The 12151-nt window shown below is 47.8% G+C and overlaps 1 protein-coding gene across 3 annotated transcripts in view; it reads left to right on the forward strand.

Moving 5' to 3' along the window:
- The first annotated feature begins 796 nt into the window (after window positions 1-796).
- BAALC (BAALC binder of MAP3K1 and KLF4) overlaps window positions 797-12151 on the forward strand; it is an 81631-nt gene continuing 70276 nt past the window's right edge. Inside the window, exons 1-2 of one of the 3 annotated variants that reach the window (XM_035715729.2) lie at window positions 797-877; window positions 3019-3067. In XM_035715729.2, coding sequence (XP_035571622.2) covers window positions 812-877; window positions 3019-3067 — 115 coding nt within the window. In that variant the 5' untranslated portion in view covers window positions 797-811. Of the gene's footprint in view, window positions 878-1199; window positions 1422-3018; window positions 3068-12151 lie in introns of those variants that run through there. The other 2 variants (XM_035715744.2, XM_025450394.3) reach the window with 2 other exon arrangements.

Raw genomic sequence — 12151 nt, forward strand, 5'->3', positions numbered from 1 at the left:
GAAAACAATACTCATTCAGCATCATGTTCTGTTCTGGCAGGGCTGGGTCATTGAGGATTTATTCTTCCAATTCTTACCTTTTCCTAGCTCTCACTACGGGTAGTTTCCTTCTTTTACCAGGTGTTCCGGCTTCTTTGGGACAGGTAAATTCACTGGCCTACCCAAGTCCGAGCTCTAGTGTGCAACAAGTTGCTAAGTGTGCAACTTAGCAACTTGAATGAATGGAAGGCTGACAGCTGGGCAGTGGACACAGGGATGTCTAGGCTGCAAGTGGGACTGGAGGGAAGCCAGCCATGCCTCCCAGCCCCATCCAGAGAGGGTGTCCTGGATGCTCAACAGTTCCTGGTCCTTGTTTTGCTCTCTTGAAAACAAAGTTCAAAGTCACAAAACTGGAAAGGTGTTAGTGATAGAGTCTAGTCCAACTTTCTCAGAGATCATAGGCTCCCCCTCCTACTCTCCAAACCAGTTAAGACCAGGCAAGGGCTCTGTTTTTTAAATTCTTGTGGCATTACTCTCTGCCCATTTGGGGGGCTTGTCCTCAGCTCTACCGCTTTGAAACAAGTGGTGAGAATGCTTGGGATCCTTTCCCAAGGGCTTCAGTTCTCTCCAGAATAGAGGAATGGGAGGAAGGGAGGAGAAAAGGGAGGAAGGAAGGAAGGGAGGAAGGAAGGAAGGAAGGAAGGAAGGAAGGAAGGAAGGAAGGAAGGAAGGAAGGAAGGAAGGAAGGAAGGAAGGAAGGAAGGAAGGAAGGAAGGAAGGAAGGAAGGAAGGAAGGAAGGAAAGAACGGTGCACGGATGAATAGGTGAACAGATGAATGGACGGCCCGGCGGGTGTGCGGACGGCTGGGTGCGCCGGCCCCTGGAGGCGGTAATCCCGGTAATCCCGCCCTGCGGGGCCGAAGCCCTCTAGGGACCCCCGCCTCCCTCTCATTCCCCGGCCGCCGCCCCGGAGGGGGAGGGGGAGGGGGAGCGGGAGCGGGAGCGGGAGCCGAGGCCGAGGCCGAGGGTGCGGGTGAGGGGACGCGAGCGCGGGAGGGAGGGCCTCGCAGGCGAGGAGGAGGGCGGGGGGCGGCGGGCGCGGCTGGAGCCGGGAGCCGGGAGCCGGGCGGGCTGCGGGCTGCGGGCGGGCGGGCGGGCGGGGACGCGATGTCGCCGCCGCCTCGCCGGCCTGGGCTGCGCCGCCGGGGCTGAGCCGCCGGGGCTGAGCCGCCGCCGGAGCCGCGAGCCGCCGGGCCGCCGGGCGCGCCCGCAGCGCGGGAGGATGGGCTGTGGCGGGAGCCGGGCGGATGCCATCGAGCCCCGCTACTACGAGAGCTGGACCCGGGAGACCGAGTCCACCTGGCTCACCTACACCGACTCGGACGCGCCGCCCAGCGCCGCTGCCGCGGACAGCGGCCCCGAGGCGGGCGGCCTGCAGGCGGGTGAGTGAGCGGGAGGGGCCGGGCGGCCGGCGCCGCGGCGCGGGGGGCGGGAGGACAGACCGACCGACGCAGGCCCAGGGCGCGGGGCAGCGGGACGCCCCTGCGGCGGCGGAGCCCATCCCCGGAGCCCCGCGGCCCCGCAGCCCCGCGGCCCCGCGGGGGTCACCCACCCGGCACGCCCCGGCCCCCGGCCCCCGCCCCTCGGTCCCGCCACGTCTCCGAGCACCGGCTGCTGGCCCCTCCCTCTCTGCCGCGGTTCCCAGGCGGGCGCCTGACCCCGATCGCTCGGCTGGCGCCTTCCGTCCCCGCAGGGAGGCAGTTCCCTCGGGCGGCGAAAGCCCGAAAACCGGAGTTGGGCCCCCGCTCGCCCGCGCGGCCCTTGAGCCTGCTGCTCCATCACTCGGTCCACGGCACGGACCTGCCTGCCCACCTCGTGGTGCCGCCGTGCTCCCTGCGAGGCAGCATTACGGCTGTGGATTACATGCCCGGAACAGCCCTCTCTAGCAGAGAGCTAATAGAAGGATATGCAAAGAACTTTCTGGTCCAGTCACAAATCAGAGGGCTTTTTTTTTTTTTTTTTTTTTTTTTAAAGCAGATGCTAATAGCTAATAACCGTAGAGAGACTTACCTTTAGTCCTAAACATGTTGGTGGAAAAGGACAAACACGTTGTCAAAAGTCAGATCATTATTTGCATAAAAATATTTTAACTGTTTCTGGATCCCTTTACGTTGTTTTGAATTTTTGAATAATGAATTCAAAATTTTTGAATAAGGAAACCTGAGCTAGAAAATAATGTTAAAGGGCGTCTGGGTGGCTCAGTCAGTTAAGTGTCTGCCTTAGGTTTCAGGTCATGAGCTCAGGGTCCTGGGATCCAGCATGTTGGGCTCCCTGCTCAGGGGAGAGCCTGCTTCTCCCTCTGCCCCTCCCCTGCTCAAGCTTTCTCTCTCTCAAATAAATAAATAAATAAATAAAATATTTTCTAAAAGAGGAAAACGAGGTTAATTTGAAGCATACTGTAAATTATAAGGAGGAGGAAAGAAATGTGAAAAGTTCAATAATCTTATATCCATGCTTCCTACATAAGAACTGCCACTTTAATCTTGAGAATCAGTCTCTCCATCTTTAAGGATCAAAGCTGGTTCCTTGTCCACATGAACTTGGTGATTCCCTTTTTTAAAAAGCAAGACTGTCAGTGAAAACAGTGGAAGACATAACACTGTGTCTCTAATTTTTCTGACACAGCGGCAGGCGATCATAATGGTTACTTTGTGTTGCTGGTGCTTTCAGCAAGTTTTCAAACCATGCGTTGACTCAGCTCAGTGTCAGAAACAAGGATAAGACATAAGCCTTCAAAAGGGACCTGGTAAATGTTAGATTTAACAGCATTTCCCAAGAAGGTGTGGTGTTTCTCAGCAGAGTCAAAGGCCAGAGCTGCACTCCAAGGAAAAATGGTTAAAAAGATCTAGTGTGAAAAAGAACAAAGTACAGCTTCAAGGCAAGGTTGCCCTGGTGACTGGGAGTGTCTGGTGTGTATGGGTATGAGATGCTTATTATGGGATAGCTAAATGTTCATCTCCGGTACTCATTGCTTTTTAGTCTGCCATCTTGACTCATTGTGCCTCATCGGATTGGGTCCCTGCAACAGGTGCGGCCTGGGACAAGCATGCTCATTTGTGGTTCCTTGCTAAATATGGGGCAGCCTTGCCAGGCAGGTGGTCTTGAAGACGTCCTTGCTACTGAAGTTTGCCCATTTGGATCCATTTAACCTAGATTCTTCAAAGTGCCTTTCTCATCCCACAGCTGTTTTTTTTGTTTGTTTTTGTTTTTTGTTTGTTTTGATTTTTAAGAGGGAGAGAGCATGAGCAGGGTTGGAGTGGGGTAGGGAGAGGCAGAGGGAGAGAGAATTTTAAGCGGGCTCCATCTCAGGACTCTGAGATCATGAGCTGACCTGAAATCAAGAGACAGACGCGTAACCAACTGAGCCTCGCAGGCCCCATCCCGACAGCTGTTCTTTAAAACTGTACCTATTTCCTTGAAATACTCAGCCCAGTTCAAAGATTCCATTTCTTCTGTAGCACTCCCCAACCATCAGCTCCATACTCACGTCTACTGAAAAGTCCCATTTAAGTCTGTCTGCTTATCAATCTTACTTCAGTTTCTTCATCCAGTCCAGACTGAGGGCATGTCACATGACAGTGCTTGATAAATATTTGTTGGATGAATTCTGCATTTTACTGTAGGAAAGGGGCATTTTTTTCTGCCAGTCCTACAAAGGAAAGTAGATCCTGAGCCTTTGGTGCCTGTTTTTAAAGATCCTCTCCACTAGCCAGCAGAATTCAATTAACTTCTTAGATTTGGCTATTTCATAGCCTGGAATTGAAGACTTAGCTGAAACCACGGTATCTGCTATTCATTGCTTACCTGTGTCACAGCAGCCTGTTTCTTTGTTACAGGAGGAAATTAAATTGGTCTGACATGATTTAGTCCTCATAAAATCAGTTTGCTGGATTGATTCTTACTTCTGTTATCTGATGGGGGTCTTTCAAGGAGAAAAAGAGTCCCTGGGGTTGCCATACCCCAGCCTGCTCAGCCATCCTGTACACGATTAGCATCCCAATATTACTTTGATCACAAGTTCCTTAAGTTACACCCTTAAATATCCCTTCTTGTACTGTTAGGTATTTTCCTAATTTCTTTAGGGAATAAAACAATAATATAATAATTTCTCTAAAGTCCTTCTACTTTATAGTTTTAAATTGCTACAATAATTACTTAGGTAAATGAAAGATGGAGGATTATGAAATTAGGGACTCAGCAAAATGATTTACCTAAATAAATTGAAATATGTAAAATAAAATGAAGAGCACTCAATATTACCATCAGCTAATGTTTATTGATGGCTTACCAAGGGCCAGGTACTGTACAAAGCAGCACTTAACGTAAATCATCTCACTTAATCCTCATGGCCAGGATGAGGTAGGAACTGCAACCATCTTTCTCTTACTAGTAAGGGAATGAGGCCTAGAGTGTGTGAGTGACTTTTTCCAGTCTAGTACTGGGATCCAGCTCTGCCTGAATCCAAAGCCCACACTCCTAAATACTGCCTTTCTGATTAATGGGAGATTAACTATAGAATTCTTGCTTTTACAGTTGATGGAACTCAAAGTCTACTGTGATCTCTTGATATTCTAGTCTGGTCTCAGCATAGTTTTTTTTCTGGAGCATCCCTGAGGATGGAATGTGTCTTCCCTAGGGAAGGAGGCCTCCTATACCTTAGTGGAGCAAATCCTCTTGTGAGACACTCTCTTGGTTGCTTTGTAATTTCTACCTGGTGAACTCCATGCCCTTGCAGTCAAGTCTTGTGCAGACAGCTCTCAATGTTTGAAGATGGCTGTTGCATCTCCTCTGACCATTGGTTCTCCAGTCCAAACACATGCAAATCCTTCAGTCATTTTTCAGACTTGTGGGGACCTGACCATGTTATTCCAGATATGCTGTTTGGTTTGTCAAAGTCCCTGCTGATACAAGAGACCTGTGGTTAGCGCCAAGTTCTTGGTATAGGGCAACATGTGGGCTCTCTCCTGGTGCTGGCAAAATCAGGTTAAGATTTGTTTTCCTGCTGTTGCTGTATTATCTTGATGACTCACATTAAACTTGTGCTTAGTTAAAACTCTTAGATCTTTTTTTTCTAGTCAAATTTAAGTCCTGTGAATTGGAGACATTGCCTGTGCTATATATCCAGCACCTGGAACAGTGACTGGAACATAGATGGCATTCAGCAAATGTTTGCCAAATGAATGGCTTTTTCCCCCTCATGAATCCTGCCTTCATATTATTGATTTCAGTAACCGAAAATTGAGGTTTTTTAATTTATTCCTATTAAAACGTATCTCTTTGGTTTCAGATTAATGTTTAAACGTGCTGACTTTGATTCATTTTGATAGTGCCATTAAGATGATATTCTAGGTCTCTGTTTCCCTGTGTTGACAGACTAAAGATAAAAGACATTTATTCACTCTCTTATTCATTCAATACACATTAGACACAGAGTAGATTAAGGTATGTTCCTTGAACCGTAAGAAATGAATAATATAGTGGGAACAGACACACAGGTGGACATGCTTCAGGTCAACATGTAGACCATACTGGAACCACATGAGGGAAAGATGCTGGAGGACTACACACGACTGAGTAGTTCATTTTGCCAGGGAATAGGGGGCAAGGAGCAGTGTGTGTACAGACCCTGAGGAGGCTGGCAGAGGAAGCAGGACTGTTCTGCAGGCCCTCACTGTGGGGCAGGTGAAGGAAGGTTATCCTGCTTCCTTCCTCCAGAGAGAGTCCCAGTAGAGAGCTCACCTGGGGCTTTCTGGTGGACAAGGATCCTCCCTCCCCACCCTCCTCCCTCTGTCTACCTGTTATACTTGTGGTTATATTTTCAGATGATTTATCAGCTAATGCTTATCCCCTCAAGCATGACAAGGTAAGGGGGTCTTGTTGCTCATCATTGGATTCTTGTGCCTAACGCTGTGCCCGGCTATAGTGGGCCCTTTCTTTCTTTAATGACTGAATCTCCTGAACCTTCTCTCTGTCCTTTCTTTCTCCTGTAGTCTTCAGAGATGTTTTCTTTCCTCAGAAGTTCCATCTGTGCATCTTTTCTGGGTTCTTGTCTACCTGATTGGTTGCATAGTAAGAAAACACCCCCACTTTTCTCTGCCCCCTTTGTCAAACATAAGCCTCTTTGTTACAAGGGTTGTTTTGCAGAAATCACCTACAAAAACAGGTGGGAGCAAACCCAGGCCGTTCATCAAGTTAAGGAAGTCTCATGGGCTCATGGCCCAGGACACACCGGGGTAGAGTTATATACACCCTGCTGCAGGCTCTCCAGGGACTTTGCATAATGACACCAGTCATGCTGCATTGCTGAAGCTTGTTCATGCCTCTGTCCATCCAGTTGGCCTGTGAGCCCTGCCAGCTTGCCAGCAATCACTGCATGCCTGATGGTTGCATGCCTGCCTGTAAAAATGTAGAGTTGGACAAATGATCCAGCTGAGCAAATGAAGTTTTATCCTATCTCCTCTTTCCTGAGTCTTATCGTAGATGATTCTATCTTAGAAATCAGTCCACTGAACTGTCTTTGTTAGATACCAGATAAACTATTCTAACTCTGACAAGAGATGACTTTAAGGTTCCAAACTTGGGCCCCACTCAGAGGAAGATAGTCCCCTCTCGGCCAGCACCACGGAGTCTTTTCCTGGCTTACCATGTACTCAGCAATCCCTCAGGCTGAGACCCATAGTGGTCCTGCCTTGGCCTGGGGATCTATTTACCCACAACCCCTTCCTGCTGATAAGGCTGTTCTGTCCCTTCTGTTGGATGCATGAGCCTCTTGTCCCTGGCCAATGACCTGGGCTGACATCCCAGGAGCCCTGTGTGTCAGACCCACAGCCTCTAGCCACTCTCAAAGACCATTTGCTTCTGTTGTAAAATCCTATCTCTGCTGGGACACCTACAGAGACTCTCTGGCTAGTCTGAATACCTCTTGGCTTTCATCTGGAGAGGACACTGGATGGTGTATCCTGAGCCCACATTATGATCTAGCCCCTTCCAGCTTAGCTGCCACCAACATTCACCTTACATGTTCTCCTCCCACTCTGCCCCCCAGCTGTCTCCATTGCTCTGTTGTTAGAGGCTCAACTGTCTGCCCCCCAAATTTTAACATGAAGTCCTGACCCCTGGCACATCCAAATGTGACTTTTCAGCAATAGAGTCTTTACAGAAGTTAAAATGAGGTCGTTAATATGGGCCCTAATCCAGTGTGACTAGTGTCCTTATAAAAAGGGAAATTTGAACACCTAAACAGACACACAGGGGGAACACCATGTGAAGATGAAGGCAGAGGTCAGGGTGATGCTTCTACAAGCCAAGGAACGCTCAAGACTGCCAGCAAGCCACCTGGGAGCTAGGGGAGAGGCATGGAGCAGATTCTTCCTCACAGCCCCCAAAAGGAACTGCTCCGATCTCAGATTCCTCATCTTGGACTTGTGCAACAATAAATTTCTTCTGCTTAAGCCACCAGTGTATGGTACTTTGTTACAGCAGCCCTGGAAAGCTAATATAAATGTATTTATGAGCACTAACACTGTGAACATTTGGAAGTAATAAGAGAGAGGATTTCTGGGATCCCTGGGTGGCGCAGCGGTTTGGCGCCTGCCTTTGGCTCAGGGCGCGATCCTGGAGACCCGGGATCGAATCCCACATCGGGCTCCCGGTGCATGGAGCCTGCTTCTCCCTCTGCCTATGTCTCTGCCCCTCTCTCTCTCTCTCTCTGTGACTATCATAAAATAAATAAAAATTAAAAAAAAAAGAGAGAGGATTTCTATTGTCACTACCTCATACTTCCTTCAGAGATTGCGTCTATTTCCTTGGTCATTTAAATTCAATTAGCATTTATTGAGCATCTAATGTATGTGAGAATTTTTCTTTGGGACATTAGTTTACATAACTCTCTAAAATAACCTTACAGATCATTGTAACCTCCATTTACTAGATGAGGAAACAGATTCAGTGAGATGAAGAGATCAGAGTAAGGTCACCCACCTAGGAAGTGAAAGAGCCCTCGATGGGAATCAGGTGCCTTGTTTCTAAACCGGGGGCAATGTCCATCATGCTATAACTGCTAAGCACGGATTTAGTGCCCTCCTCCACCCCATCTGCCTTTAGCTGTTTTGAAAAACTACTTGGAGTGGGAGCCTCCTGCCAGCATTTACAAGGCTGAGGACTGGGAACCCTTGAGCAGACCAGGCAGGCCTGGGACACTACTGCTGCACCCTCCCTGTCCTGAGCACCCTGAGAGAGGCTGCAAAGGGTGCTCTGAAAATCACCTGCTTCCCAGTCACCTGGTGGGCTTGTTAGAGATGAAGTCTTGAGGCAGATTAATATATTTTTTTTCTGGTTTCAAATGCAAGGATGTTTCTTAAGAAACTTCAGAAAGTGTAGAGAAACAATGCCTCTGTCAGCATTAGAGTTTTACCCTTCAGGTCCTGCATCTAGGTGTCTATGGGGCAGCCGTAGACATTTACTGTGGGGATTGTGTTTAAGTTTGAGGGGTAGAGGAGAACTTCCTCAAATTTCTTGGAAGCTCAGAGGCTGAGAGAAAAAAAAAAAAGTTGCTTTATTTGCATTTAGGGAAGTATTTGGAGGTAGTGGCAGCCAAAGGCTAGTCTGAATGGAGGAAGAGGTGAGGGGTGGGGAAGGTCATGGATAAGTGAAGGGATTTTTCTCCCCTGAGCAAATATAGTTGAATTCAGGTGAATTACATAGGAAGCAAATGCATATTGTGACTCCATTGTTTATAGTTACCGTGTCCCCTGTCAACTCACTGCCACCCCCAACGATTGGCTCGGGCCAAGTTTCATATTCTTCCCAGCTGTTTTCTGGGATTCCTGGTTGCTTTATGAATGTACTGACATGGCATGTGGGGTGTGTGTAGGGACCAGCTCTCTGTCTGAGCCTCAAATGCCCGTGTGGCACGTAGACGGGCTGCCCAGCGATCTGGTTTGGGTAAAACCCCATCCCTACCAGCTCCGGATCGGGTGCATAGGTGTAGAGCGTCTACCTGCGTCTTGCCACATGGTGTCTATATAAAGAAGCAAAACCAGAAGCCTTAGATATTTCTTAATCCAGCTTCATCTTCCTTCTAGATAGTGCCAATTTCTCTTAGATTATGGAATTAGGTTATCTCTTAGTCTTCATTTTGGGTGATTGTGAGTCTGGGTCTTTGTCTATCTTCCTGGGCATTTTAGTGGTGATTTGCACAAGACTGAGTGGGTAGCTCATAGCCAGAGGCCCTTCAGCCCCAGTCCAAGCCAGAGCCACTGCACCAGGCTGTAATATGTCCTCACCCAGAGACCACCCAGCCTGATGGGCTGTCCATTTACAATTTCATGTTTCCTGTCCTTCAATGAGCCAGCTTCTCATACCCATCATGACCTCCAGTCTCTGGACTTTTCTGGGCTCTCTTTTTTATCATCATCATCTTCCTCATTATTTTGCTTGAAGAATTATGTTTCTGTGATTAAGGAATTAGACTTTGAAAGCAGATATTTACCAGATTTGTGACCTTGAACAAGTTTAGCTTGTCAGTTTCCACATTGTAGGATAGGATCATTGTAGAATGAATGTGTCCACAAATATGAAGTGTGTGGTCTTTTAATGCTGCTGTTCTTTTTTTTTTAATTATTTATTTATTTATATATGATAGTCACACACACAGAGAGAGAGAGAGGCAGAGACACAGGCAGAGGGAGAAGCAGGCTCCATGCACCGGGAGCCTGATGTGGGATTCGATCCTGGGTCTCCAGGATCACGCCCTGGGCCAAAGGCAGGCGCCAAACCGCTGCGCCACCCAGGGATCCCGCTGCTGTTCTTTTTAAAAAAGATTTTATTTATTTGAGAGAGACAGAGAGTGAGAGACCACAAGCAGGGGGAGGGGCAGAGGAGACACAGAGCCCCACTGAGCAGCGAGCCCAATGCAGGGGACCCTGAGACCAGGACCCTGAGATCACGACCTGAGCTGAAGGCAGATTCCTAGCCGATTTAGCTACCAAGGCACCCCCAGTGCTGCCATTCTTGTACCCAGGACTTCCTCACCTCTCAGTCTTGCCCTGGGCTCAGGCTCAAACCTGAGGTCATTCTTCCCTTGTCCTCCTTACAATCCCTGGTGCTGAGCTGCCTGGCATTGCTGGAGCAAGTCATGGGTGTTGGTAATTGCACCCAAAAACAATTCATGCTCTAGAACTTCAGTATTCTTACCACTTCTTGGCAATTCTGTTAATTCCTTATTAACATGCCGTGACAGTCCCTGTGTAAAGCTCCCAACACTATGCTGTTTTTTCCCTCTGAATACTAAATTAAAAAAAAAAAATCAAAGGCTTTCTGTGAATTTTCCCATGTTTCCCTCTAGTCACCTGTTATATGTTCTTCTGGGCACCTCAGCGTTTTAAAAACGTGTTTAGCTAAAAACAAAAAACAAAAAAAAGATGTGTTTAGCTACCCTGTCCTCTTATCTGCCTGTGTGGATTCTAAGTGCATTCATGAGGTTGTTCTTTGTTGTCACTGTAGGTGAGGACACATCACAGGCAGTCCCATTCCACAGTGAAGGGCTACACCACATCTCCAGCTCTTCCCTGAGCCCAGGCCACCGTCACGTTTTGCTTGAACCTCAGCAATAGCCTGCTTCTGTTCTTGCCCTTGACAAGTCATTCTTCATGTTAGTGGGAGAAAAATCTTTTAAAAACATATATCAGGTCTTGTCCCTCTCTTGTTTAACAGCCTCTGGTAGCTTCCTAATCTATTATATGTAGAATAAGACCCCAGCAACCCCTTTCCTTGATCTGCTTACACACACACACACACACACACACACACACACACACACACAGTTGTCCAGCATGCTGGCTTCTTCTTTGTTCTTTGAACACTGCCACCACTTTCCTGGGGCACTTGCTGGAGGGGGGCCCCTCCCCCGCACTCTTTACCTGGTTGACTCCACCTCCCCTTTCAGCTCCCAATTCAGATGACCACCTCCTCAGAGAGACCAGCCTTCCCCAGTTACCATCTGATTATTATTATTATTTTTTTGTCCAATCACCAAGCCTGCCGTTGTCTTGTTCATTTACTGTTTATTTCTTTACTCCTTCATTCCAGGAGGTGAAGGGCTGCCGATCATATTTGCTTCTATAGCCCAAGTACTTAGCAGGGCATTCAGCAACAGAGTAGGCACTCAAAGAATATTTGTTGAATGGAAGGAACTCTCCTCATTTTTTGTATCGGTATCGGTAAGGAATTGCTTTTGGTGGTAGGGACAGAAACCAGAGGAATGTGGTTTAGCAAGTGGAGGCTTTAAATTCTGCACTTCATAGAAAGTCTGGGGGTAGATAGCTGCACTGCTCAGGAAGGCTGTCAAGGACCTGGGCTCTTTGAGTTTATTACTTTGCCATCCGTGGTATGTGGATTTCATCCTCATAGTTGCAAGCTGTTATAGCATCTTACTTTAGATAGGAGGAAGGTGAGGAGAGATGCATTCTCCCTGAGTCTGTTCCTTTTTATCTGTAAAAGTGATAGCTTTCCCAGAAGCCAGTAAGGTTTGCTTCAGTCTCGTTGGCCAGATCTGTGTTGCATGGCCACTGCTGGCTGCAAGACAGTCTAGGAGATCAGGAATTTTAGTTGGGCATACACCATTACCCTGAAAGTATCATGGTCCTTTTGGCAAAAAAGGGGAGGGAGAATGGATATTGGGTAGGCTGCCAGCAGGGTAACTACACCTTCCATTGTAAGGCTACCTCAGAGGGGAGAGAGGATTAGTAGGAGAAAGGAAGGAGAAAGGAGAAAGGAAAGTGAGGAGGAGGAGGTCTGCTAGAAACCAGAGCAGCATGATTTTTGGTATTAAGATATTAAGATTTTGCAGTAATAATAATAATAATAATAAATAGCATTTTTAGCATTACTGTGTGTTGAGTTCATAAAGGTTGATATTTTTTTTAAAAAAGATTTTATTCATTTATTAACGAGAGACATAGAGAGAGAGAAAGAGAGACAGAGACACAGGCAGAGGGAGAAGCAGGCTCCATGCAGGGAGCCCGACATGGGACCCGATCCCAGGCCCCCAGGATCATGCCCCAGACCGAAGGCAGCACTAAACCGCTGAGCCACTGGGGCTGCCCAAAGGTTG

Source organism: Canis lupus, chromosome 13 (genome assembly GCF_003254725.2).
Source record: "Canis lupus dingo isolate Sandy chromosome 13, ASM325472v2, whole genome shotgun sequence".
In the NCBI taxonomy this organism is placed as follows: Eukaryota; Metazoa; Chordata; class Mammalia; order Carnivora; family Canidae; genus Canis; species Canis lupus.